The following is a 27393-nucleotide window of genomic DNA, read 5'->3' on the forward strand; positions in this document are numbered from 1 at the left end:
CTCTCCATCTCTCTACTCTGTCTCCTGATTAAATGGATATCCGCTGATGCTGATGCTCACTCACTGCTCAGTATCACTACAGAAATCATGGGTCCATTTCCCATAGAGGATCAACCCGTCGCTGGGCCGGCTTCACATCCGTTCATCCTCGATCCTTCCCCAACAACACCAGCATGTCCTTTAAACTCCGCTTGCCCCTTTCTTTATACTACTCCTACCATCACTAGACCTCGCCGTAACCGCTATACTACACTACGGCCCAGTAAATTAGAGCAGATATGGGAGAAAGGTCAGAAGCGACAGGACAACGCAGATGAAGGAGCTGCATCAGCTTTGGAGTCACTTAGCGGAGAATCGGCCTCAGCATCAGATAGTCTCTCATCAACAACGCAGCGGCCTCTGTTCACTGGTCCATCGCCTTCACCTTCGTTCTCTTCCTCAGCAGATATACCGTATAACGCTTCAGATGCATACCCTACGGGAACGTATAGTACTTCCGACATTAATTCGTCTTTGGCCCCATCAAAATCTTCATCTTATTATCGCTCAACATCATTTACCTCTCTTTGGTCCTACAGCGCTTCCCGATCCCGATCCTACAGTGCCTCCGCTTCTCAACCCACTCAAACAGCTTACGTACCTGGTGTCTTGCTGAATTTGACACTGGCAGGAGATAGCGATACGGAAGCTGTCTATAGTGTCGATGTCCAATTGGGGCATGGCGCAAATGATGGATCAACCAAACGAAGAAGCATTAAAAAGAGAGGTCCATCAGCATGGAATGGGCTGGATATACAGTCTGTCAAGTTACAGGTGGATTTGGGTTCTTCGGATATGGTATGTCTATATCCCGTTCTCATCAGATTTGTGCTCGCTGACATGCAGATCGTCTTGATTTAGTGGGTTGCTACTACAGACTGTACATCGTCATCCTGCCAATCCGCTCCTGCCTTGTTCAACGCCACCGAATCACTTGATTCAGGTATATCAGCCGATTTGACTTATCAGTCCGGTGCAGTCGATGGGGACATCTATTGGGAAGAAATTCAGGTAGGAGATTTCGGAATTGGATATCAGGCGTTCATTGCTGCTACGGATGTTACAAATGAAGATTTGAAAGGTGGAAATTTTGCAGGTGTCTTAGGTCTAGCTCGTGAGTTGATCTTCTCATCTCATCTTGAGATTAACATCCGCATACTAAATGAAATGTACAACAGCGCCGGCAAGTTCGACTATCCTGAACGCTATTGGAGGGACCACCTCTTCGAATCCCGATGGAGCCACTTTCCTCGACAACTTGTTTGGAGCGGGAGCTTCGGCACCGTCAGAGAGACTCTTCTCGTTAGCTCTAGAACGCAGAGAAGATGTACGGACCAGTTCGACATTCGGTATCGGAGCTGTCGATCAGGCTATATGCCCATCACCTTGCGAACCACCCTATATACCTATCATATCGCAACCTCAACTGGGTCTGACGGGATATCTGCATTGGCGAATACCAATTCAAGGTGTATCTGTGACTACGTGGGCTGATCAGGAGAATGGTTCCGGGCCAACAACGACGAACGTTACTCTTGGACCTAGTCAAGTCTACGCTACAAAAACGACTCCCCTCGCTGTACTAGATTCAGGTGGTGTGCAAATCTTGACGGGGTATAGACCTTATGCAGATGCTATTTATGGTGCTATGGGTATATCGATGAGCTCCGATGGTTTCTGTGAGTAACATGCATTGCTCTTTGATGTGTGAAATGGCAGATTGACTGTTGATTTGCAATACAGACCGTATGGCCTGCACACAGCAAGTCTCCCTCACTTTCAATATCGCTGGACAGGCTATTCCAGTCCACCCACTCGACATGACTTATCCCGATCCGGAAGATGCCAGTCAGAAGCAGTGCATCGGTATGATCCAGTATTCGAGCAATCTTGGCGACTCTGGAGATTTGTGAGTCAACGGATTATTCTTCCCCCATCGTCTTGCTGATGTAGTCGTGTGCCTGTAGCATCCTTGGAAGCTCCTTCATGAAAAATGTCTACAGCGTCTTTCATTACCCAGATACCAATAAGCAAAAGACTTGGCAGCCGACTGTCGGTCTCGTTCCATTGACGAACGCGTCGATCGCTTCTCAGGATTTCTATGCTGTACGGGTGCAACGTCAGTCTCTCGCTTCCGTCTCCTCCGATCAGCAGACCAGTTCTGGAGGAACATCCACCAATCCTGGTTCACAGCCTTCCCAAGGTGCGGAGAAGAAAGTCGTTAATACGACTGTTATCGCTGTCGTCAGTGTTGTCGGATTCTTCGTCCTAGCAGCTGCGGCTTTCTGTGCTTGGTGGTTCTGGCTTAGAAGGAAATTCGGTGCAGCTGGGGTCGTCACCTACAAGTCTGCACCAGAGAGACCTAAACTAGCTGGGTATAAGAGTGATAGTAGCTTTTCCTCACTACGCACGAAGAAACATACCTCTACCCAAAGGCAGAAATCCATGGTAGAAGGATTTTCAGGATCAGAATATGAGGGTGATTCTTGGATGTCAATTACGGAAGGGAACGATTCGATCCGACTCGGATACTTGCCTGAAGTGGCCGAAGAAGACGAGGGTAGACTGACGCGAACTGCAGACAAACGATCATCTAGAGGATCGACTTTGGGAGGTGGAATCAATGAAGAACCGGAAGAATACCAATTGATCGATATGAGCGAGCCATTATCTCCCGACCGTACCAGGACAAGATCACCTCCTCTACCAGTTTTCTCACCAGGACACCAACATACCGATTCGACGGATCTGGAGATGCCCAACTCAGCCAATTCAGAAACGATCCCACTTGCATCAGCACCATATCCTTCGACGGCAACATCGAGTGTATCCAATCCTCAGAAAGGTAGGAACCCATCGGTAACGATGTCTGGACCTTTCCCAACTGCCATGTCAGGACCGTTCTCATCATCTCACATGTCTGGACCATTCCCTTCACCCGGGAATACGAATCGACATTCTATGCGGCCGGATGTCTCACCAATGTATGACATACGAATTAGCGATTACTTCTCTGTACCCCCGGGTAGTGGTCGAGGTAGAGAGCATCGCAGAGGGTCGAGTGGAGGTGGTGAGGGAAGAAGAGAATCGAGTGGTAGAAGAAGATCAAGCCCCTCGAAAGGTCCCCCAGGGATTGATGAGGTCGTGCAAGAGGAAGAAGTGGAGAGATTCAAGGATAACACATAGTCAAGGCTCCATGAGGGAGGATCATAGGTGATTGGCCGCTGTAAGCGGTGCATTGAGGAGAACACAGGAATATGACAAGATGAAAACGGACATTGATCACAATTGAGATTGCTACTATGTATTGTTAGATGTAGATGAACCGATGCTATGTTTTATGTGTCAAGGCAGCTCGAGCTGTGTTACGGCAGTCCATCGTCAACAACTCAGGGTGCGTGTCGTGTTTCGTGTTATGGGACCCCGATCAACGACGAGATGAGATGAAATTGAAATTGTTTACACCCGTACATACTCTACATATCTTAGCTCTCTATCCACGTATCATAGACACATGATCACATACTGTCCAGTCCATTCCATGCTGTATAATTGACGAGCCTCGATTACTTTTGGCTCCTTAACTTACACGCACCATTTTACCAAATCTTCATTTTCGTACCATGCTACTTTCCCTGCTCGTACTCGCCTTATCGCCCCTGATCCAAGTCCAAAGTCTAACCACATCCGATCTACGCTCTCGATCGATATATCAGGTCCTCACAGATCGATTTGCCCGTGCAGACGATCAGATAACGGCTTGTGATCCCGCTGAGAAAAAACACTGCGGAGGGAGTTGGAAGGGCATAGAGAGGAAATTGGATTATATACAAGGAATGGGTTTTGATACGAGTAAGTCACGTTCTATATCTTTGTAATCGTGCATTACATATTAAAGACCATGCCCCAAGCCGAGAGATGTGAATTGATACTGACTTCTGTCGCTCCTTGATCCAGTATGGATATCACCGGTCGTAGCTAATATAGATGGATTATATGATCATGAATCGTATCATGGTGAGTAGCCCCGTGTCAAGATGTCGTCCTTGTGCTGACAAATGAACAGGATATTGGACATCGAACATCTTTGGTATGTCATACATGCTCAATTGCTACACAGTATAGCTGATAATCTGCCTGTATTCCTCTTTCAAGAGCTAAACAAGCACTTCGGTACAGCTCAAGATCTACTGGATCTTAGTGCTGCTATACATGTACGAGGGATGTACCTCATGGTGGATGTGGTGAGAACGCTACCGTACCTTACAACAGCGAATGAACGTAAACTGAGTCCTTGAAAATGTAACAAAGGTCGCGAATCACGTAGGAGTAGAGTCGAAAGATGCTTTCCTACCTTCTCAGAGGTATGGACCGTTCGACTCGCCTGCCGACTTTCATACGTACTGTTCGCCAGATTGGGATGATCAGTGGGATGTTGAAAATTGTAGGTCCCGCTCTTCTTGCTCAGCATCGCTCTCTCTCTCTCCTTGATCAACCTAACCCTTTTTCTGCTTTGACATGACATATTCCCATCCCTCCCAAAATATCAATCCTTCCCCACTGGGCTGATTCTTATGTCTCTGCCATTAGGCTGGTTGTCCGAAAACATGCCCGACCTGAACACCGAATCCCCACACGTTATTGCTTCTCTATACAGCTGGATCCAAGATCTCGTTAAGGTATTCCATATAGATGCGTTGAGAATAGATACCGTCAAACATGTCCGAAAAGATTTTTGGCCAGGTTTCGTGAAAGCTGCTGGAGTGGTAGCTATGGGCGAAGTTCTACACGGAGGTGAGTCTTTTATGCTTCTGCCAGGCGCGAGTCTGATTGTTTGTCTTGGAGAGTAGATCCAGCATACCTTGCGCCGTATCAAAAAGAAAGTATGACTAGTATATTGGATTTTGCGACTTTTTTTCATATCAGGTGAGATTTTTTTGCCTCTCATCCCACCCATTGTTCAAGATAGATGCAAAAACACCTACCTTCATCCCTGTGTCTATGACCCCAAGCTGATGATCACTTTTCATCCTTGTCAGACGAGCTTTTGAAAACCCCCTAGGCTCGATAGCGGAACTGGTAGATATGATCACCAGGGTTCATAGATTGTTTCCTGACCCCACCACTCTGGGATCTTTCCTAGAGTAAGTATATCTTTCGATACAATTGCGAGCGTTCAATTGACCTTCCGGTCCGTAGTAATCACGATTTTCCAAGGTTTGCTGGGTTGACAAATGATCCATCGGTAAGTCATACGATCACTAGATGATGAAGAAGCTCGGATAAATTACTGACTTCATCAACTCTAGTTGATCAAGAACGCTGCTGTATATCCATTTGTCAATGACGGAGTGCCGATCTTGTACCAGGGAGGAGAACACGTGAGTTCGCTGGGCTACTTCTCAGAGATGGGCTCAACCTGATTGGTGTTATAAATTCCAGGGCCTTCGTGGTGGACATGATCCTTTGAACCGAGAAGCGATGTGGTTATATGGATATTCCGAAATAACGGTGAGCTTTCCCTGGCTTCCGCTCCTCTCCCGCACTGTGTACTCAATGCTGATAACAGCTATATCTTCATAGAACGCATATGCTGTCATCAAAGCATTGAATCAAGCTCGTCGATCTGCTATCACGTCTCATCCTGAATTCCTCACCACACTGATGAAAGCTTATCAGTTGGGTAATCATACCATCGCATTATCCAAATCACCTTTACTATCCGTGTTGACAAATTATGGATCATCCGTACCAGCCATTGGAATACATTTGAATCCTGAACAAACAGGATATAAACCATTATTACCACTTATCGACGTATTGTCCGGACAGATATTCTCCACCGACCCTAGAGGTGCGTTGACAGTCTCGCTGGTCAATGGCGAACCGAGAGTATTCCTGCCTTTATCGGTACATCGAGGATTATCAGGCAAAGCCGCATGGCAAGCTCTGCCCAACCAGATCGACTTAGAGATGACGATGAAATTACCTTCTCCGGGGACTGAAAGAGGTCATAGAATGAGACCTAGCTTGAGTGGGCTGATAGGATGGTGGTCGAGTAGTAGGGGAAAATTCAACGATTTATGATGTGTGGACAATCGATTGTATTTGATCTGTAAAAGATACTGTGCTGTACTTATTAAACCTTTCTCTTCATAGACAGAGATCATCATGTAGCTATAGTCTGTCAGATCGAAGGTCCTGTCAAATCGGAGACCATGAGGTCACAATTTGCTCATTGATGCAGCAAAGTAACGAAAAGTAATCACTGCACATGTCATTGCATATTTGCCCAAATGTATCGGGACCATACATCACGAACATTGCACTTGACCTCCGAAGACAAATTTGAGACTGGGTCGATCCACTCAGCGAATCACAGTACTGTAGCTTACTGAGGAGTCAGTCCCTTATCCGTTACCACCGGTGCAGCAAGAACTTCTGAAGAGTCCCGACAAGCCACTGTTATCTGCAGTGTTTCGAGTCAATAGAGTCAGTTTTGTACTTTGTTTCAAGAACCAAAAGTGACAAGGACCATTTGACTCCACTCAACTCACCATGTTTGGCAGCCTCCGCCCAGGTCTTCTGGTAATCCAGTATATGTTGGGCGATTTGCTCCATACTTTCAAATCCAGTCACACGGGTCTTCACGACGAAATTCCCCTCGTTAGTATCGAAATTGAAAACAGCCGTATTGGGGACTTGTACTTGTCCTGAGGTCATAGACTTGATCATACTATCAACTTGATCTTTGTAACTACAGTAGTACCAACCGTTTCCAGTGACGGCGTCAGCAACTACGAGTAATCTCGAGTGCACAGTATCGTCTTCAAATTGTGATTGTACTTACTATTTTCTCATGGGATCTTTGAGCTCTGGCCAGATGGACTTGGAGGAAAGACATCTCTGCCTGAAATATTCGAAACATCAGAGATAGACACAGTAGGGAACAGAGGTGGCGAAACTCACATCGCGGTCATATCTTCTTTGAATTGTCCCACAAGTGCCTCTGTCCAGGCGGATATGAATGTATCTTTTTTACTCTCGGCTCTAAAGTACCGACATACACGTTGGAGAATTTCAGACCAGCATGACAAGCCATCAGTATCCCCAAGTTTATTCATGATAAGCAGCACTAACATATGATATATCCCCCTGTAAGAATGACTATGTCGACTTATCATTACTTTATCTACCTCTCTTGCAATCTCATTCCTCAGAGCCCTATATGCTTTAGTTTTCGGATTGGTTTCCATGTATCTGGTAATTTGAGCCCAATTGAGTTCCTTCAACTCTTCGAACGTACTGGGGATCTCGGTGATCTCAGTACCCTTCACTGTGATGTCATCCGAGATGACTGCCGATTCGTCTTTGTCCAAAAACATGTTACTTCATCAACGTATGAATGGCTTGGATGAAAATCGACTGTAGGCTTTCAGGTCAATGCCTTTTGTTTGTACTCTCAGCGTTGCTTTTTGTTCTGCTATGAGCTAGTGGAGAAGGCCATAACGACATTTCAAAGAAACTCTTTTGATTTTCTCCGGATAACTCGTTCTCTTGAACATATCGTGTGATCTTACGTGCAGTCTGTGAAAGGATGGGAGCACTGCCTTCAAACAAAGCCTTCATCTGGAGAGGGCGCTTTCTTTTGCTTCTTGGACGGACTTCTGACGGAGGCAGGGCTATGTGGCATGGTCTCGACTTTCAAGAGATATAATTTTAGGTCATGGTAGACATATGTTATAACATGTCTTAGGAATGAGGCGCAACTTCATCTTGCCAACGGTATCTCAAAAGATGTCTTCGCTCTGTGTCGCTTAGATTATCAAGCAGGTTTGCATTCCTGTCATACGTATAACCGCTGATCGCTATCTAGAGTAGCTCGGCCCCCCTTTGAAGATGGACTGAGGTCACTCAGTCACCCGTTGCTCGAGAAGTCATCTTCTGCTCGCTGCCTCTCTTATCTTTTGAGTAAAATCCGACAAGGTGCCTATATCCCTTCAATCAGCGAGCATTCCCTCGAATATGCTACCACGCTACAAGGCTTCGCTGGCTTACCATCACTTGCCTTCCACCATTGATGTTGATGGTCGATCTCATCTGTCTTCCAATGCTGTTGGTATTGTTTGCGCTATCGCATACGGATTTCTTCTTAGCGGGATCGAATTCGAACATCGCCTTTTCTTGAGTTGGTACTTGCTCAGAATCTAACATGGTTAACATACGGGAGTAGACAATTTCGAGGCTGTATAGGTCACGCGGTACAGTATTTGAATGGGATTTAGCTGATTTCAATAGTTTTTTTCGTAGTATATACTGTACAGTGTTTAAAGTAGGAATAATAGGATATGATGATTCACTGCTGTGCAAAGACTCACCAATCCCTTTCTGCTCCTCGCAAATCCATCCAGATTTTAGAATCGGATAAACATCGTTGTCTTCGTGGACAGCAGGGAGGGTGTCATTTTAGTTCATGTAGGTACATCGGTTTATGTGAAGTGCAAATTTGACTCACACCATTTCCAATTGCTCCTTATCCGTACCGACCAAAGATTGGGTCCAAGTTGAAATCAAGGTGATCTCCTCAATTCGTCCTTTATCATCGAGTCTTTGAGAGAATGTGAATCAATAAACAATCGAACATACTGTGACGGATTTATTGAACTGACCTACATTCCGAGATCCTTGATTAACTCGAATTTCCTCTCTTTCCGAGCGCGATTCCAACCCTTTGTAAGGTCATTTTGCAGTCGCCTGACGGCTTTGGCTTTTGGTGCATTGGTGAATATATCTTTGATCTCCGACCAGGAAGCTTGCGACATCGCTTCGAATGTGTCTGGTAGTTCCTTATCGTAACTGTCGTGTCGCCCTTGTCGCCTCTGAGTGACAGGCTCAGATCGCTGAACGAGTCCAAGAGTGTTTGGAACATCTTTTCGTAGAACTATGGTCAGCGTACGATAGGGGACAATGCGAGTTCTCCTGTTATACAGTACCGTATGAGGCAATATTTTATGAACAGGATTTGAGGTATCAGAAGGATGAGAGCGAATTTTGAACAGATCAATGTTATATACCCGATATAGATGTACTGCGTGTGGCAGCTCCATGCATGATTCTACTGGTCAGTGAGAAGCGGATGCCAAAATAGCAAGCTTTTTTGACATATCGTCTAAACAAAAGACAAGGGTTGACGGGCCTAGGGTAGAAGCATCATCGTTGTATAGTACTTTCAAGGGGGAAATGATATCAGTACAGTTCAAACACGTTTGTTGACCTTCGTGTGGAACGCACATCCTGAAAAAGGTGATGGTCATCATCGTATGCATCCTTTCTTCGACTAGAGATATGGTCTTTCAGTCCACTGTATCATCATACTTCCTTCCTCCCTTGTCCATTGAATGATGACTACATCGCCATTTATCCATGACTCTCAATATACTACGAATCACGAGGGATGATCAGCGAGACATCCCACCGTAACACCCCATGCTGTACCACGTCGCCACTCACATTAAGTTTAGAAGGTATGCAACGACATAGAAGACCATGACGATAACCAATGGTATCCTATCATGTACGAGCCAATACATGGGATTTACACCTCTCAACTCGTCCTTAACTGAATCAGCGAAAATATCGAAATTCTTACTTCCTATATCCAACAATCCCAAACAAGCAAGAATCAGACCGAGGGTAATCCACATGATATGTACCAGCGTTTGACCAATAGGGTTATGTCGGTGCCATAGTATTGACCGGACGGCACAGAATATCAAAGCGATACCGGCTGTGGGGAACAACCATAGTATACCTGATAAAGAGGCTGAGGCTGGTTCTTGAATTATTTCTCGAAGGAGGGTGAAGGCCTCGCTTTGCATTTCCCCTCGGATGGTATCGTTAAATGACCAAGTGGTATTGAGCTGATTGTTAAGTCAATCAGCTCCGACTTCAGCGATCAAAATATTCAGGTTGTCTTACTGCATATAAACTTTGTAGGTTCTCGACCATAGTATCATCTAGTTCGATCCCATACTTCTAACGTAGTTTATTAGTCCACAGAGCATGGTTCCAGTAACGCATAACTCACATTGGTCACTTGAAACATGATCTGTCCGAGATATTGGTAGGCCAAAATGGTCGGATCCTCAATGGGGATTTCTGTGTTACTCAGATTACGCAGCAACGAAATTTCCGTGTTATAGCTGAATGTCATTGATAATCTTCAGTAAACCGGAGATAGGTTTTTCCAGTTTAATGAAGCAGTCGCTTACTCTGGTTGTAAATACAGCCTGTAAAAAGCATATTAGCGGTGGAATTCCCCTGATTCACCCGTAGACAGCTCACTGGTCAAAATACCGTGCAACAAAATGCTGTTCTTTCATGCTGATGTCCGTGCCATTCGTGATAGCTTCAATCGTACTAATGTAATGGTCCGTCACTTGACTTATCCCTTGAGCGAATGATAAAGCCACAATGGCGTTCTGACTATCAGCTATGTTTCCCATGCTGATCCAACTTACGACTAATGCGGCTAGTAGGAGTAATAGGTTGAAATGCATAGGAAAGTGTACTGAACCCAGTATCAGTAGCAGTCAAACAGAATGTGTGATAGACCGCACGACTCACTGGTTTCCCATATCAATGCACGACAAGAATCAACTTTCCTTGAGGGATCAAAACGTGTGAATAGGAAAGTGAAAAGCAAATACATGATCATGATTGCTACATTTACAATCGGCGGCCACTTCAAAATTCAGATGGTGGAATGGGAGACTAACCTAGTATCACTTGAGGATAAGTCACATCGGTAGTGATACCAAATCCAGAGATGGCAAGATTGAAAGCACGAGTAATGGAGATGAAACCTTCGCCGCTGACAGAGGAATCAACCGATATTAGATCATCATCCATTTGTATCAATCATTTTGACAGATTACGACTCACATTATTATCAGTGTGAAAGCACCATATCGCTTCGCCATGGCTTCTGTCCGGATCGGACCAAGAGGATCTTTAGGTAGCGAGAGCCATACTGCTATAACCTCAATTCCTATTCCTGTATAGAATAGGGTAACCTACGAATTTCGGCAGTCAGTCTTCTCTCTTTCTATATATCTTACAGCGCGGTGCTTTACCCACTTTGGTCAAGGACAACACTCTGCTGCGGGCAGGTAGAATAATCGCGGATGTGGTAAAGATACTAGAAATGACAAGCGATATGAAGGTGAACATTTGCGGTGTGACCTTCCTTCCTGCTCGAAAACCAATAATCGCAGCTACATTACAACGTATCAGTCGTATGCATCCCAGTGGTATGGGATCTAGTAATCACCTATCAAGTATTGACAAGCCAAGAATACCCTAGATATGACAAAAGACGCTAAGACAGTTTTGAAACTCTCATTTGCGGTTCCTACAGGCCGTCAAAGTCAAGTCAGTAACTTCCTCATATCACTTGATGGTTCATCACCATATGTGATGGGACGTACGATGTTCTGAAGCTCTTATATTAGATTTAGTAGCCAGATGATCCTCGTCATTTCTAATCAAAGCAGGATTCCAATTGCCACTTGCCGCACCCATATACACAAACGTCATGATTTGTATAGCCTTTGCAGCGCGATGCCATCCGTCCAATGCCTGATATCGAATATCGTAGTGGACCTGGGATGTCCATACCCAACAGATTATAGCGTAGTAGGAGAGAAAGACAGGTATGGCACTCGGTTGATTGAGTTCGTGGTTTGTTGAGAAAATTGTAAGCACAGCTACGACTGCTAAATCTATACCGTTCCAAAGAGACAAGAAAAACAGAGTCAGCCTTCTGGAACTTCCAAGAGTATGGGAATACGTAGGGTAAGCGAAAGGGTGTACGTACCGTAGAATAAGTTCCACCATTCCGGAGCTTCATGTCTCTGTTCTAACCAATGACCACCTACTTCATCTGTAGGTCTTTTCAAGAATGGTGTTCTACAGTGATCCGATTTGATATAATCTAAATCGCTAGATTGCACGGACCTCGATCTAGAAAGTGTGGCTTCTGCACTTCGCTGAGGTTGTAAGGCATCTTGTGATGAGGATGGTGAGATGGAGGTATGGGATACAGTCGGTACGTCGTATATTTGCTCGTTCCTAAACGGAGATGGATCAATACACCCCTATCCTTGTTCGTGAGATTGTGATTCCCCTCACCTATCATAATTATGTGTTGATTCTTGACCTGTTTCAGCGAAAGAAGCATTAGAAATATCTCTTTCCATCATCCCTTCCGCTTGGGTATTCGACATCAGTGCTTTCTGTGAAATTAACCTCAGTGGTTCGATTCGGTCAGAAACAACCAATACAACCTTCGCTCTGCATTTGGAATGGATCTTCGACAAGTTGATGCACCGGTTGCGATTTTGCCTGGAGAGCGATTTAGTTCAAACAGCCTCGTCAATTTCATGATCCTCGTGTCTTTCAGGACTTTTGTGAAATGCTAGTGCTACGCTACCAGGATTGCTCTTAGCTCTAGGTTAAACTCTCACAAATGAGACGAACTGTTTGGTAAGGTCAATGCATCAATGCAGGTTCAGATAGAGGGGACAAGGGAGAGTTTATCAACTGATGTTGCAAAAGGATGCGATCTGTAAATTAGGCATCGGATGGCGTGTATTCCGCGTGCCTAAAATGCGAGTGAACACGCTGACACCAAAGATATGATCGAAGAGGAATGGAATGGAAATGAATGATGGAATGTAGGAAAAGTGAAAAAGACTGCTTGATAGGTTGTGATACATGACATATACCACCATTGCAGTACACTACCTGGAGACACTCAGCAGTCCACTATTCACCTCCGACCTTCGTAAGAGATCGGCTACACTCGTATCCTCGACAGACCAGTGAAATCACATTTGCTCATCAGTCACATCCCAGACACAAATTTATTCAGACATCCGATAGCTTCCCAGCCATTCTATCCAACATATCTGCCTCCGCTCTTCGGCATCTCACTAAGATTCTCCTCGTACACCCCATATAATGGCTCAAGGCACTGTCCCTACACGTCGTACCACTTCACTTTCCGGATCAGCTAGATTATCCTTGAGCGTGGGGAAAACAAATAACAATGCACCTAGTCCAGCTTCGGGGAGACATCCATTAAGACAGGAGTGAGTGAAATGTAGCTGTTGCACTCAAACTTGATTGGCGATATACAAATATCGTTGCGGGGTGATCTGGTTTCAAGCTGACTTTGTCATGTTTAGCTGGTCAATATCCTATGTTCACCGACCACCAGGCGCCAAAGTAGAATATGAGAAGGAAATTAGGAAAGTAGCTACTTTTGGATCTGTACGTGTATCCTCTCGTCTCATCGACACTAACGCAGGGTATCCTCAAAATCATGCACTAATGACTTTCAATAGATTGAATCGTTTCTTCATCTCTATTCGCACATCACACCTCCTAACGAATTGCCTCCAGTGACGGATATATTGGTGTTTGTAAGTAGGATTGGTAGACCGGGAGTGTGGGAGGAAATGAGAGAGTGAGTATATGATTCTGTATCATTGTACTGCTGTATCTCGTACTGACTTGTGTGTTTAGTGGTGGTAAATTCACCATCCGACTTGTTCATCCCATCACGCCGTTACTGTTCGAGAACCTCCTTCTAGCGCTCATAGGCGATCAGTTTGACGAGTCGGATAACGTTGTAGGATGTGTGTTGAGTGTGAGGCAGGCAGAGGATATTTTGAGTGTTTGGGTGGAAGAGGAGAGTGATAGTGTTAGAAGTGGAGCTTTGAAGTGAGTCTGGCACTGTCTCGATGATTGGGTCAATTCAGATGCGTCGCAGATTTGACCCTCTTTTCATACGATACGTCGTCCTATTTGACTTTTGATTGTCAAAATTCGTATACTGATAATGTCCACTGTATTTTTATCAACAGAGAGAAGATCCTCACCTTACTCAGTCTCCCATCCACTACATCCTGCGAATACCGTGCCAATCGAGCATTACTCGAAGCTACCTCAAAACCACCTTACAACAATAACAATAACAATAACAGTCATAACATCAATAATAATCCAGGTTCAGTGAACAATGATAATGAATCAACGCATCATCACCATAATAATCATCGACAACATCAAAACTCTCATCAACATCATTCGCATCACAACCACACGCATGCTCATAGGGAACACACGTATGAGCGGGGTCATTGGGGAGGAGGCGGAGGTGGTAGAGAGAGGAGAAATCAAAATCAAAATCAAACGTCTGGGATTGGGGCAATAGGAGGGGAAAAGAAGGAACCTGGTTCTTGGGGGTTATAGCCCCCACTATGACTCTCAGTGTGGGAAGGAAGATATGTGGAGTTGCATGGTGGTTGTGTGATATCAAGTCATCTATGGTATGCACAATAAAATGATAACGTGATGCCCTATCTTTTTGGTACTCCTGCTGATACTGTGAAGAAACGGGGAAGGTGACCAAAAGCATCCGATCTATCGAAGATTGGATACGACGATTAGCTTACAGGAACTGGTAACTGATGCGGCTTGTATATGGTACACACCGTTCTGATATCAATTTCGGTATTCGTACCTGTGGCTTAGGGTATGTTTTATCTTATCCATGGCTTCACCTCGAAGGAGATCTCCTTTTCCTCGCAGTTCCTGCCTTGTCGATATCCTTTCCTGCTCTTTACTTGGAGCTTTCCTTTCCTTTCCTTTCCACAGATCAAGTGATCGTTTGGAAACTATCCAGTTGCTTGTCATGGTCTAGTCTGTTCTCAAACAGATCTGTGCATGTGTACGACTGTAGGTGAAATGGGTCTGAAGAATCTGAGTGAGTGTATACACATACCTCAAGTATATGTATCTGTGTCTGTACAGCGTTACGGTGGTGTGCTCATGTTAAAAAAATTGATTCCGCTGCGAGTACATGCACTGTACCTGAACCCCTCTAAGCCTCGAACGTTCTTATCTCTGCAGTTCCCTGTCGATGTGATATCATGTCGATCTTCACGTCCGTCAAGACCACTTTGGATTAGATCAGGAACGACCAATCTTTGATAATCAATCACTTTAGTGTTTGTGGAAAGGAATGTTTGTGTAAGATGAAACCAATCCTACCCGAATTATCCCCTTGATTCCTTCTCTTCTTCCTTCATTCGGATCCATTCCTTTGATAAATTATCGGTATCGGAATGTGGATCACCTACGACTCAGCCAAGGGGGAGATACAAATCATGGTAGATACTGACAACATCATCGTGAAAAAAAGGAAGGTGGATAACGCAATGACCTCGGTTTCATACGACGCCTCACACACCGAGATGTTATCTTTTAAGCTTTGTCTGCGATCTAGATCAAAATGATCAATCATCGATCAGCTCCAATCTATCCAAAGTCGACTTGAAAGCACCCTTTCTTCCTTCCCTCTTAATCATGGTGATAAAGTATATATGAAGAGACAGTCCTATGATCGACAGGATGGAATCATCATTCTTCATCCCTTCCTTCCCCTTTCACGTTTCAGTTTACTCTCCACTCCCACCCGCTCGCAAATATATAACACACAACACATCAATCATTCACTGACTGAATTTCACCTGTCCAACCATCATAGGGCTTTGACTTGACTATCTACTTACCCACCTTCCACCAGTACCCCAGCCATCTTATCATATATCCGCAGGTCGGATATACTCCTTTTTCTCATCAACCACTACTGCCTACAATATCACTATTACTCCACCACTTCATCTCCACAAGATGTCCTATTCGAAGTTCGACCTCTCACTCCTGAAAAGAACAGCCTGGGGAGGAGTCGATGCCGATCACCCATTCGAGATTCTCTCGAACTCCGATCAAGTCCCACCATTATTGATAGCCATATTGACCTTGATCTTATTTGGGTTTTTCTTTTTATCCAACTTGCCCAAGGTGATTTATCGACTTTCATCCAATTCGAGGGGTGGTGAATTATTTAATGGCATCAAATTATCTCGTAAACCACCTTCGCCTTCACCTAACGTGTTAGGAGGAGGAATCGCTTTGGCTCAGACTCCAATTACTGCTCGATCAAGAGCATCAACTTTCGTTTCTACCTCTTTACCTCCACCTCTTCCTTCCTCTTCTCAAGAAGGTGTAGTAGGTGTTGGATCGCCTACATACCCTTCTCCAACTTATCAGACTCCCGATACTGCCACTCCCCTGCGAAGTTTCAATAATGGTAGCTATCCTTCACAATCAACTGACAAACTCATCAAACGTACGAACCCACCGAAAAGCTTCCCTTCGTTGAGTAGCTTTATCCCGCTGGGACACTACTTGGATGCCTATGTACCGTTCATTGGGTATACACTAGGACAGACTTTTGTCTGTCTACTTTGGGCTGGTCTGACTGCTTTGGGATTGTTCTACAATTGCGAGTAAGTGGTACTGCCATTACAGTAAGAGTGTAGATCTTGAGCTTACGTGAGGTTTTTGATGTGACAAATTTGCAGTGTCGTTACCGAAACCGTTCGATCAGGTTTCGTAGCTACCAATCAAGTGAGTGCAAATGCTGTAACAATGAGGTTTTGCAGCGTGTCGAAGGTTATTGTATGCTGATGTATGTCGATATTTTGCCAGCTCCCCATCGTCTTTCTCCTTGCTGGCAAGGTGAACTGGATCGGGTATCTGGTAGGAAAAGGCTATGAGAAATTGAACTTCTTACATCGGTGAGCTAACGAGTGTTTTTGTGTATACGCGTAGACTCGGCTGATAGTTCTCGGTTTGCAGATTCGTCGGAAGATGTATCGTGCAAGTTCATCCTGAAGTTTCCATACGGAAGCTGATTCACCTTGTTATTGTTGATATAGCATCGCTGCCACTTTCCATGCTGGTGGATACCGTGAGTCTCTTTCCGCTTTCGTACCAAACTATCAGGGTGTTGTCATTAAGAGGATCAAAGTGTATGCTGAATACTTGTGTGACTTGCATATTTTCCAGTGGTCAAATGGATGAAGAAAGGTGGCATCGCCTATGTATCCGAAGCTTCCCAAAAATCATTCATAACCGCCGGTATAGTCGCCTGGGCCGCATTCGCCTTTATAGGTGTAACTTCCATCCCAATCATTCGAAGGAGGATGTACGCCTTGTTTTGGGCTTCACATTGGATAGGTTTCGTCACTGCTATAATAGCTTTGAGTTTCCATGAACCTTATACAGGTTTATTTGCGTGAGTCGAGTCAGATACATCCAGCTATGCCCTGTGGAACGAAGTACCTACTTACTTTGGTGAAATAGCACGATCTGTTTATTACTCTACACTCAAGATTTGATCCTTCGATTAATCTTGAAAACTCGTATCGTCCCTGCCCGGATCGTTGCTCTACCTGCACCATCAAGCGACTTATCCTCTGGATCCACACAGATCGTCCTACCTCTTCGATCAGGTTGGAGAGCAGGTCAACATGTGTTTATCCGAATACCCGCTTTGAGGGAAGTCGGCGGTCTGGCATGGCTTGAGAATCATCCTTTTACGATTGGTTCGGGTGAAGGTGGTGAATTGGTTTTGATTGTTAAAAAGGCCGGTGATTGGACCAGAAATCTATACGATTTTGCTCTAAGAGGTGGGATTGCTCAACCGGCTTACCAGCGAAGACAAGAACAGAAGGAGGAAGATCAAGATGGGATGAATGAAATTGATTTTTCGCAAGAGGATAAAAGAGATTTGGCCTTGGATATGGGTATGGTCGAAAGGGTTGAACAAGTTTTGGGAAGAGGTTGTAAAGTCCTGGTCGAAGGTCCTTATGTAAGTGAGCGGAACTACAATAACAAGTAACAAGTCTGGAATCAGCTGATATGGGATGATTGATAGGGAGGACCATGCTCGACTGTCTTCGCGAGTTTTTCAGGGATAATGTTAATTGCTGGAGGGAGTGGTATTACCTATTCTCTAGGGATGTTCGAGGATGTCATTAGGAAAGCTGAAGAAGGACATCTGAGAGCGAGTACCGTCCATTTCGTATGGGCAGTGAAGACTTATGGTAAGCCAAGTCAACTTCTTCAGGTCATTAACCCTTGACAGTGTTCGAGATTGTGGTAGGCTAACATGGTGGGTATATCATTGTTTTTTTGTCTGGTAGAGGACGCGCTTTCACTTTTAAGTCATTTGGAAGATCTCAATTCCCGAGCACGAAATACGACATTCAAACCTCTTATCACCGTATACCTCTCGCGATCGTTCCGTGGAGAAACCTTCACTCAAGGTAGTATACGGATCGTCACTGAACGACCGGACTTACCGACCATCGTTAGAGAAGGGGTCAGTAAGACTAGGATGGATAGTTTGAGTTATGCCAACTCCCCTGGAGCGAGTAATCGTGGATTGATCGTGGGCATTTGTGGGGTAAGTACAATCAGGACTTTGAAAATTTGGGCTTCTGTACTAGAAGGCAGCTGACGAATATGATTCTCGGCGATATCGTAGCCTAGACGGCTTATTGATGGGACTAATCTGGCTGTCAGGAGTGTCTCGTGGAAAGAGAAGAAGGATATTGGAGGGATCACAGTAAGTTAGAGGCTCCCGTCCAAGCTGGGGGGAATATATCCACTGATGTCAATATCAATCGAGGTTCATAACGAGACTTTTGGTTGGTGACATTGTCATACGATGATGGGATCAGACTAGACCCGGAGAGGTGATGGATGTTATATATATTACATAAAGGTTCAAAAAGGGATTTTCATCTGTGTATAGAGATTGTATTCAAATTTAGTAGAATTAGAACCAGATATGATGTAGAAAGCCTGGAGCTTGAAGATCTATGATATTATACCATGATATGCCGACAAGATATGGTCAGCATTCATGATGCGACAGTCGCATTTGTCGCATACCCGCCCCGATACCTTTCAATCAGCGGCAGGACATAGTGACATAGCACAAAGCTCTTATTCCTTTGTCTACCTTTGGCACATTTCGAAGGTGGTGTCAGTAGATCCAGTAGACTAAGAGGACAAAGGAGCACGAAGCTCGACCATTTGATATGGTTCGTCGCTTCATAGAAGTAAAATTCAATATGGTCATGAATTCCTTTCTTTCTCTTTCCAATACAATTATCGTGTTACTCTAAGCTGTTGAGACCTAAGAATCAATCAACCTGCTTCTTGGACTCCGCTAAACAATCGTCAAAAGTATGTACTGAGCATCTTGAGTGGTTATTAATTAGGGCCCGCTGATGAATGCCTGATGACACTGTTTAGTGCCGATGAATATCGCTCCTCATCAGATCCATCACCCGTATGTGAACCCACAAGAGTACGTTTATCGCCCTTTCTCCTTACCTTTCGTATATATTCAATGGTCGGTTACTCGCAGGATCCCGTTCCCAACAATGACTCTCCCAGGAGGTGGCAGACTAGGTTTCTTCCCAGCTGTGAAAACTAGGTTTACAGGACCCAACGTGGGATTCGGAGCGGGTGTACGTGCCGTCTTATGTCCCACATCCCACATCTCACGGCCTACTACGTACTGCCTACCTTCTTCTATTGTTGCTCAGCTGGGATATAGTACATCCGCTGATCTCTGTCGATTCACTTCCACGTTGGCAGCTTATGGGAATGCCACACCCTCTGGGATCACCCCTCGCTTGGGGAGTAGGAACCGGCATCGATAACACCGCTGCGGCTTGGAGGAGGTATTACGGTGTTGGAGGGATGTTAACGGGTTATCCACTTCATGGGAGGTTGCCTGGTAAGACTGGAGTAGGAGGTTATTGGGGGGTGAGTGTGCATGTCAGGCCATATATCAATCTTATGCTGGTCCTGTTTGCTAACAAGGTGTTGTGTACTCGAAGGGATGGCATATGCGTGATTAACCTGATGTAGATTGACTTTGAGATTGGATGCATGTATGGTGTGGTGATGTATTGATTTGTGGTCTGACGTCATTTGGATTAACCGCACTGCGAATGAATTTTGCGGTGTCGTGGTATCTTTACTGCTCCAGGTCAAATGTTTATTTTGGGATACGGATACAGCACTCAGAAGCGTTCAAGAACCACTCGAACAAAGTCTGTTTCTACCAGCCCTCTAAAACATTCACTCACATTCGAGAAGTCCAAAACCAAACAAATTCATTCGAAAATCATGTCGTACCAGCTCAATACTGCGCCAACTTTACAAGCTCAACAACCCTCTATCGAGCAGCCTTATGTCGCTAAACAACCGTCAGCGAAGACCATGATGAGTGAGTCACTGAGACTGCCGTCGCAAAAGCAAGGGTCCTCGCCTCAGATTTACTGACCTTTGAATTCTGTCTTTAGATGCCAAGTCACCAAGCTCAGAGGAAAGTCAACAGAAGGAAGAGGCGATGCGGTTGAGAGGTGGATGTCCAGGTATGTAACCCCTTCAACATCAGACCTTCTTAGATCAACGTGAGCTGATGGAGTACTGTATTCTTACAGGTCATTTCTGTGGTCTACGTGAGTGTAGTCGAATATCATCTTGGGTTGAAAGGGATACTGATGTTCTTCTCATTTTGGCTTTTTGTATCGAATAGCTATCCTCCCTTGTCGGTAAGTCAACTGAACTGTGATCCTCCTAGATACATGTCCCTGATCATTGGTATTATAGATGCGACATTTGTATCATCCCCATCCCATGCTGCTAAACCCTCAGCTCACAGACATCCATACACGTCAAATCCACCTGCTTATTCACGAAATATATGTTCATACTTCTTGTAGCTAGTCACTTCATGTATTGCTATTTGTCCTTCTCTATCGTCGGTGATCTTAGGTCTCTCTGTCTGGTTGCATTCTCTGCAAACGTACCATTAGCATTTACAATCAATCTTGTAGTTCTCATTAGCAACTTGACATGGAGCGAACGTCGACCATTACGAAATGTTGTAATCGGATATGAACCCAGTAGATAACCGGTAACTTGAACTCGACTTGCATAAGACTGTTTAAACAGCGGTGAATGATCCACTCTCACTCTCCCTCTCCCTCCTCCTATCACACTTGATAGTTACACCTCACTCTGTAGCAACCCATCAAACGCTACGGCAACATGCAGTCGTTCTTGGGTGGGGATAAAGGTGGTTCCTCCAACCCTCTCAAGCAGATAGGTCAGAGAGAGGGTGCGGATAACAGTCTTTTCAAGGTAGGTTTTCTGCCATCAAACCACTACAATAGACGGACTTTTCGTCTGTCCAGGGGCGGCTTCCGTCCTATTATACATTCCAATGAGTGAAGTCGTTATCGATAAGAGATTTTACTGATTAACATGTGATATAGGATCGGTATTCTCCCGCTGGACCAAGTTCCTCTCAATCGTCTTCATCGGCCTTTCGACCACCTCCACAGATAACCCACCATCAACCCCCTTCAGCATCTTCAGCAGCCCTTCATTCTACTCCACATCCTTTCAACTTATCTCATCTATCAGCTGCACTATCGCAGCCTGGTCCACAAACCGGATCATTACAGCTTCATCAGCCTGCTCCAATTGCTTCACATCAATTCAACGCCCAGTGGGAACAAGCTAGATCGAACGGTCATTCGCCTGTTCCTCAACATATTATTCAGGCTAGACCCCCGCAACAATCAGCCTGGTCGGGAGATTTCCAATCTTTTCACGGTAAAGGTAAAGGAAGAGCTGTAGAGCAACCTTCGTCACCTCAGGTATCCTCCCCTTACCAAAATGGTTATTCGAGCTTTACACCTCATCATGGTGGTGGATTTCAACCGTCTTTCCAACCTTTGTATCAAGGTATGATCCCCCATCAGCAAATTCAGCCTCAAGCTCACGGTCAGGCGCACAGAGTTGTGGATCAGAAAGAGATGGATGACTTGTTTGCAAGAGCCGAAGAAGACTATAGGGCTTCTTCATCAGAAGCTCAAATTGACAAAGTACAAGAACAAGATCAAGATGGTGTGGAGGAGATGACCTCTGATCCGAAGGGTGATCTAGAAAAGGTATGGGAGAGTTTGAAACCCGAAGCTGAGAGGTTAAATCAATTAGCAGAGTGGGAGAAGGATTTCTCTCAGGTGAGCTTTGGATACATTTTGCAAAATGGTGTTACAAGGTTAGAGCTGATGATATCTCATGATACATCTATAGTTCACAAATGATGAAGATGACCTATTTGATACTCTGAACGAAAGTCTTAATAGATCGGATGTAGGTCAAAGACCTTTGGAACAGCAATTGCACATAGATAGGGATGTTGGCGGATTGGCTGTGCCGGATGGACTTGATCAGTATAATGGTGTTCAAAGGGATGATGGGATTCCACAAAATAGGGGCTATGATTATGGTGAGTCTAGTCGAAGTTTTCGCCTTTTCATTCCACGTCCATGCCATCGACTTATCGGTATACAAATCAATGGTGATGACTCCAACAACCAATGGAATCTGTAGCTGACCCTCCTAATTAGCATCAAACAACATTCACGATTCTTCCGGACTTGCCCTACTATGGGCAGAAGCCAATCGAATAGTCACCGACGGAGGATCACTCACACAAGCTGGATTGATGCTGGAGTCGTTTGTACGCAGATCGACCACTCAGGATAGGCAACAACTCAACGTCTCAGCCACGGAAGCTTGGTCATTGCTAGGAAGGGTACATGCGATGGACGAGAAGGAGGAACCGGCTATGAGAGCTTTCGAGGAGGGAAGGAAAACTTTGGGAGAAGAAGGGGTGAGAGGGAAAGAAAGTGTAGCTGGGGAGATGCTGACTGTAAGTGATGTAACTAATTTAACTTACAGATTCATACGATCGTTATAGCAGATTCGCAATACTGATAATTCATGCGATTACAGAATCTCGCAATTTCATATGTCAATGAATCGCTCGATTTAGCTGCACTTACCGTACTTCACCAGTACTTGTCTCTCGTACACCCAACACATGCAGGTCAAGCGCCTTCCAGATCATCATTGGGAGATAACAACTCACCATGGGCATTACACGAATCGATGGCTGAGCGGTTCTTGAATCTGGCAAGAGAGCAATGGCAGAATACTCAATCGGTCGATCCGAATGTACAAGTCGGTCTAGGAACACTGTACTATATGATGGACAATTACGAAGAAGCTAGAGGATGTTGGACTAACGCTCTAGGTGAAAAACCCGATGTGAGTACTCTCCGCTTACATCATGTATGAGGTGCACTCTACGGACATACAACTTACTTTTGGCTTGTTCTCGTGAGGCAGGATTACCTCTTGTGGAACAGGCTAGGCGCGACTCTAGCGAATGGAGGGAACTCTGAAGAAGCTGTCGATGCGTATAGACGAGCATTGGAATTGAAACCTACTTTCACAAGAGCGATATTCAATCTAGGCGTGGCTTGTGAGTGTAGCGAATATGACCTGTTTACCTCTTGCGAAGACGAAATCAGAATGACTGATTCATGTGCGTGTAGGTCTCAACATTGGTGTATATAAAGAATCAGCCGAACATCGTGAGTCCTCTCTTCATGACTCATAAATACCATATGCTGAGATGAAATTTCGTATAGTCTTAGCAGCCTTATCACTCCATTCCAACCAATCTCAATCAGATCCAGATAGAGATAGTGATATCTTATCTTCTGATTCGTGGAGTATTTGGTCAACTCTAAGAAGAGCTTTGGTAGCTTTGGTAAGTGCAAAGTTCCTTAATGATCACGATATGCTTCCAATAGCTGATTACTGAATATCCTTTGGTCATTCGTGTAGAACATGAACCAACTGGCTGGTAACGCTGAACCGGGAGCAGATTTGAACATATTCAGACAAGCTGGGTTTGACTTTTGATGAACGAACTCTCATAATAATGAGAAATGCGATTATAGTACAACTTGATAGATGCTCGTATCATATGGCACGATGGTGATATGTTAGTGGAATAAGAGGAGTATTGCATCAAATCCATCGTTGACAAGTATGGACCAACGATGTTAACGATGTGTGTAGCTTTATTATATACGTATTAATCTATTTTCTATGTACATATACTGAGAATCAGTACTCTAGTAGGCTTCATGTCGACCATTGATCTTATCTATTTCTCCTCCACCACAATCCTTTCCTTCTCATTCACTTCCACTTCTTTTTCCTGTTCCTCTCTTAATACCTTCTCACTTTTCTTTACTTTCCCATCTTCCTCAATGATTTTCTCCTGAATTACTTCTTTCTCTTTCTCTTTCTCCTCAATCTCTTCCACTTCCTCCTCTTTCACTTCCTCCTTTCGTGAACCTTTCAAACTTGTCAAACCATACTCCTTCAAGACCTCATCTGAAGATATCGAAGGCGATCTGAAAACAGGATCTATACCTGATGTACCTGATTTAGGGAATGCGATTACCTCCCTGATTGATTTCGTCTCGCACAGGATCGATACTAATCGATCGAAGCCTGTGTAATGTGAAATAACATAAATAATATATCATCTTCGGGTTCAATCTGTTCTGACAAGTTCAGGTTGATACTCACCCAGAGCTATACCTCCATGAGGTGGTGCACCACATCGTAATGCTTTCAGAAGATGATCGAATCGGCCAATCTCTTCATCATCGAGCTAAAATGTCAATCGAGGTCAACTCAGTTCCTCGTTTTGAGATTGCGTTTTCCACATACTTGTAATACCTCTCTCATCACCCACTCCTGTAGCTCAGCATCATGTATCCTGACGCTCCCTCCCCCTATCTCCTGTCCATTCAATACCAAATCGTAATGTTGGCCCCTGACACCATCAACTTTACCTTTCTTCAGATCTTCTAGATCTTCCCACAACGGTGAAGTGAACGGATGATGGGTCGAGGCATATCGACCTTTTGATAATTGCGCTTTATCTTCGTCTGCTAGGGTGAATAAGGGGAATTGCGTTATCCATAGGAAATGAGGTTGAGTAGGGAGTTGCAATAGTCCTGTATCGGTCAATCAATCTGTCATGTTAGCTACCCCATCTTTTTACGGAAGATGTAATTCCAAGTGGTGGACATACCCTTGGATGATAGTATCTCGGATATCTGGACTCTCAATCTACCAAGATGTGTCCATCCGCCCTGCAGTCATGAATCAGCACCAAGCGCAGATACAACCGAACTGAAACAGTCTGGCATCGAATTTTACGCACCTCGGCAATCTTCTTTCGCCTAGATACCCAAACGACATCACCGGGTTTAACACCTGCTGGTAGAGTTTTATCCTGTTCCAACCCTATAGGAGCTGTCAAGACTGATTCATTCTGCCATGTGTAGATGTTCTTATCGGTGATCTTGATATAATCGATCTATCAAGTTTATTCATCAGCAGAGATTCATCTCGAGTCGCAATTGCTATTGACCGGGACCTACAAATTGACTGCTCTTCGCTAAAGATGGAATGTCTAAACCTTCTGCTTGATGAGCGGGGATAATCATGAATTCTACTGTTGAAGGTGATTGATCAAGTAAGATCTTATCGAGAGAGGCATCCGAGAGTGTAGGGTAGTATCCTATAGGCAAGGTCTGAATGACATCTCATCAGTTGAAAATAATTGTATACCAATACTAGCAAATCTCACTCACATATATCTCAAACCTCGTATCAGGTTTGTCCGATCCGTACTAATCCCAAAATCTCGACGTTAGCTTCAGCCTCATATCTCTGGATATGTAAAGCAATTTCATGTGAGTTCGCAGCCACTCACAACATCCATAGCAACATCATAAGGCATAACTCTAAACCACCCTTCCAAATCAACACCTTTGATAACTTTCCAGATCTTCTTTACTAAACCTTCAATGATTTCTCTTACTTGTGATCCTCCAATTGCCCAAGTCGATCTCATACCCGCACTACCATCTTTCGCGATCGCTGCATTCGGTGCTGAACCATCTACAAATGCCATCTCGAGATCTATCTGTGTGAACTCAGGTTGTCTATCCTTCCGTCCATCTTCGTCCCTGAAACATTTCGCAATTTGATAATACCTCGGTATAGCCCCCGAAGCGATCAACAGTTGTTTAGGTTGCTGAGGAGATTGCGGGAGGGCGTAAAACTTTGGTGATCCGTCTGAAGAGGGTGTCCGGGTGGGTACGAGGAATTCTCGGGCACCTTCAGGAGAGGAGTTGAGCAATATGGGAGTTTCTACCTCGGTGAAACCTGAGAAAAAAAAAGTATATCAGTATATCTCGAATTCTAGACGGAGACACGAGGTCTAGAATGGTATAGGGTATGCATGACATACCATTATCATGCAGGTAATTCCGAACTATATGAGCGACTTTACTCCTCGTCTTGAGATTTTCAGCTAACTCGGCACGTCGTAAATCCAAATAACGATGTTGATTTCGTAGATCTTCATTGGCCTGTCCTCATATTGACATGATCAGCCCAGTGGCCCTCTTGGGCTACTAACAGCTCATTTGTCCACTTACAATTTCCGGTCTATTGGGATAAAAAGGTAGTTGAGCATCGGCGGGGTTCAGCAGGGTTAGCTTAGATAGATCTATCTCCACCTCGTCGACTGGCTGATGATGATGAGATTTGAAATTAGCACAGAGAGAGCCAAAAAATTTAGACTTCTAGGAAGATAGCGAGCGATCACATCCCATTTCGATTCGGGTCCATAGTCAATGGAAGTAGACTTACCGCACTTGCACCTTTAGCTTTCTGCTTCCTCCCTTTCACCGTACCTTCCACCAATACGACACTCTCCAGTGGCCATTCCATCAATTCCTGAGAAGCATCTTTCAGACGAGAGACAAGTTGGACTGATGAGGTGGATGATCGAATGGTGAAGAAATGAAGGTTTTCGGAAGCTCGTCTACGAGCATGACATACTTTAGTTTAAATGACAACAGTCGCCCAGCGAATGATTCATGACATTTTTTGAAATAGTGATATATTCAGATATCCTTGGGTTGGATAGGAGGATAGCTCACCTCTGTGAGAATAACCATCCGGCAACGACTACTTTCTGATTCTCCAGAGCGGGTGATAGATCCTGTATATCATGTGTTGTCTTTGCTCGTGGGCCTATGAAGCGAAGTGCTAGTCAGCTTTCGTATTTCGCCCCTATCTTTGTCATTTTCGGTTCAAGACAAAATCCTCATTGTGATGTTTCGGAAGCTGTCAACTCACCATGATGAGCTCTTGGCCCAGTCTTGGGTACATAGGGCTTGATCGATCTCGGCGATTTCGTTGAATTCGCTCGACTGATCATCCTTGGTCCCATTGTTGAAAGGATACGGGAGCTGCTGCTGACCGAGCATTTTGGACATGCCTTCAGGCTCCGCAGAGCTCTGGAGCTGATTATCGACATCTTCTAATTAGTCAGGCAGTGACCTTGAGTTGAGGTCGTACTGATTGATGTATATGTAGTCTCACGAACAA

General features: G+C 44.6%; 11 protein-coding genes across 11 annotated transcripts; 7 read left to right on the forward strand and 4 right to left on the reverse strand.

Moving 5' to 3' along the window:
* Positions 1 to 87: 87 nt before the first annotated feature.
* I203_105710 (uncharacterized protein) lies at positions 88 to 3225 on the forward strand (the record flags this gene model as incomplete). The annotated part of the gene is made up of 5 exons (XM_019144862.1): positions 88 to 837; positions 901 to 1153; positions 1218 to 1718; positions 1783 to 1948; positions 2007 to 3225. 5 exons carry the CDS (start codon positions 88 to 90, stop codon positions 3223 to 3225), a joined length of 2889 nt encoding a protein of 962 aa, XP_019006197.1.
* Positions 3226 to 3662: 437 nt separating this feature from the next.
* On the forward strand, positions 3663 to 6126 carry I203_105711 (uncharacterized protein; the record flags this gene model as incomplete). Its single annotated transcript, XM_065517825.1, has 12 exons — positions 3663 to 3891; positions 3997 to 4056; positions 4106 to 4129; positions 4195 to 4283; positions 4351 to 4483; positions 4630 to 4833; positions 4890 to 4965; positions 5079 to 5183; positions 5239 to 5284; positions 5349 to 5420; positions 5482 to 5550; positions 5623 to 6126. 12 exons carry the CDS (start codon positions 3663 to 3665, stop codon positions 6124 to 6126), a joined length of 1611 nt encoding a protein of 536 aa, XP_065373129.1.
* A 304-nt stretch (positions 6127 to 6430) lies between these two features.
* Positions 6431 to 7424, reverse strand: I203_105712 (uncharacterized protein; the record flags this gene model as incomplete). Its single annotated transcript, XM_019144864.1, has 5 exons — positions 6431 to 6501; positions 6597 to 6796; positions 6890 to 6949; positions 7009 to 7089; positions 7180 to 7424. The coding sequence occupies 5 exons, from the start codon at positions 7422 to 7424 to the stop codon at positions 6431 to 6433; spliced, it is 657 nt and encodes a 218-aa protein (XP_019006199.1).
* Positions 7425 to 7999: 575 nt separating this feature from the next.
* On the reverse strand, positions 8000 to 8861 carry I203_105713 (uncharacterized protein; the record flags this gene model as incomplete). The annotated part of the gene is made up of 5 exons (XM_019144865.2): positions 8000 to 8029; positions 8098 to 8284; positions 8418 to 8477; positions 8555 to 8647; positions 8713 to 8861. 5 exons carry the CDS (start codon positions 8859 to 8861, stop codon positions 8000 to 8002), a joined length of 519 nt encoding a protein of 172 aa, XP_019006200.2.
* A 531-nt stretch (positions 8862 to 9392) lies between these two features.
* I203_105714 (uncharacterized protein) lies at positions 9393 to 12326 on the reverse strand (the record flags this gene model as incomplete). The annotated part of the gene is made up of 14 exons (XM_065517826.1): positions 9393 to 9477; positions 9550 to 9959; positions 10018 to 10074; positions 10127 to 10241; positions 10311 to 10328; positions 10384 to 10609; positions 10666 to 10761; positions 10818 to 10912; positions 10984 to 11114; positions 11179 to 11315; positions 11372 to 11452; positions 11529 to 11822; positions 11918 to 12171; positions 12232 to 12326. The coding sequence occupies 14 exons, from the start codon at positions 12324 to 12326 to the stop codon at positions 9393 to 9395; spliced, it is 2094 nt and encodes a 697-aa protein (XP_065373130.1).
* Positions 12327 to 13062: 736 nt separating this feature from the next.
* Positions 13063 to 14358, forward strand: I203_105715 (uncharacterized protein; the record flags this gene model as incomplete). Its single annotated transcript, XM_019144867.2, has 5 exons — positions 13063 to 13193; positions 13290 to 13374; positions 13449 to 13570; positions 13630 to 13827; positions 13971 to 14358. 5 exons carry the CDS (start codon positions 13063 to 13065, stop codon positions 14356 to 14358), a joined length of 924 nt encoding a protein of 307 aa, XP_019006202.2.
* Positions 14359 to 15801: 1443 nt separating this feature from the next.
* I203_105716 (uncharacterized protein) lies at positions 15802 to 18676 on the forward strand (the record flags this gene model as incomplete). Its single annotated transcript, XM_065517827.1, has 11 exons — positions 15802 to 16460; positions 16536 to 16581; positions 16663 to 16751; positions 16813 to 16833; positions 16893 to 16924; positions 17023 to 17251; positions 17320 to 17827; positions 17894 to 18062; positions 18162 to 18424; positions 18506 to 18586; positions 18650 to 18676. The coding sequence occupies 11 exons, from the start codon at positions 15802 to 15804 to the stop codon at positions 18674 to 18676; spliced, it is 2124 nt and encodes a 707-aa protein (XP_065373131.1).
* Positions 18677 to 19286: 610 nt separating this feature from the next.
* Positions 19287 to 19895, forward strand: I203_105717 (uncharacterized protein; the record flags this gene model as incomplete). The annotated part of the gene is made up of 4 exons (XM_019144869.2): positions 19287 to 19336; positions 19397 to 19499; positions 19630 to 19800; positions 19875 to 19895. The coding sequence occupies 4 exons, from the start codon at positions 19287 to 19289 to the stop codon at positions 19893 to 19895; spliced, it is 345 nt and encodes a 114-aa protein (XP_019006204.2).
* Positions 19896 to 20166: 271 nt separating this feature from the next.
* Positions 20167 to 20689, forward strand: I203_105718 (uncharacterized protein; the record flags this gene model as incomplete). The annotated part of the gene is made up of 5 exons (XM_019144870.2): positions 20167 to 20266; positions 20343 to 20414; positions 20484 to 20501; positions 20579 to 20594; positions 20653 to 20689. 5 exons carry the CDS (start codon positions 20167 to 20169, stop codon positions 20687 to 20689), a joined length of 243 nt encoding a protein of 80 aa, XP_019006205.2.
* A 404-nt stretch (positions 20690 to 21093) lies between these two features.
* Positions 21094 to 23829, forward strand: I203_105719 (uncharacterized protein; the record flags this gene model as incomplete). Its single annotated transcript, XM_019144871.1, has 9 exons — positions 21094 to 21186; positions 21321 to 22073; positions 22147 to 22342; positions 22464 to 22768; positions 22852 to 23166; positions 23248 to 23383; positions 23457 to 23495; positions 23553 to 23674; positions 23752 to 23829. The coding sequence occupies 9 exons, from the start codon at positions 21094 to 21096 to the stop codon at positions 23827 to 23829; spliced, it is 2037 nt and encodes a 678-aa protein (XP_019006206.1).
* A 247-nt stretch (positions 23830 to 24076) lies between these two features.
* I203_105720 (uncharacterized protein) lies at positions 24077 to 27322 on the reverse strand (the record flags this gene model as incomplete). Its single annotated transcript, XM_019144872.2, has 13 exons — positions 24077 to 24429; positions 24508 to 24592; positions 24652 to 24941; positions 25019 to 25079; positions 25151 to 25306; positions 25371 to 25523; positions 25584 to 25622; positions 25706 to 26160; positions 26246 to 26366; positions 26436 to 26528; positions 26650 to 26824; positions 26943 to 27036; positions 27142 to 27322. The coding sequence occupies 13 exons, from the start codon at positions 27320 to 27322 to the stop codon at positions 24077 to 24079; spliced, it is 2256 nt and encodes a 751-aa protein (XP_019006207.2).
* Between the last annotated feature and the right edge of the window lie 71 nt (positions 27323 to 27393).

The sequence above is a fragment of the Kwoniella mangroviensis genome (genome assembly GCF_000507465.2).
Source record: "Kwoniella mangroviensis CBS 8507 chromosome 1 map unlocalized Ctg02, whole genome shotgun sequence".
Classification (NCBI taxonomy): domain Eukaryota; kingdom Fungi; phylum Basidiomycota; class Tremellomycetes; order Tremellales; family Cryptococcaceae; genus Kwoniella; species Kwoniella mangrovensis.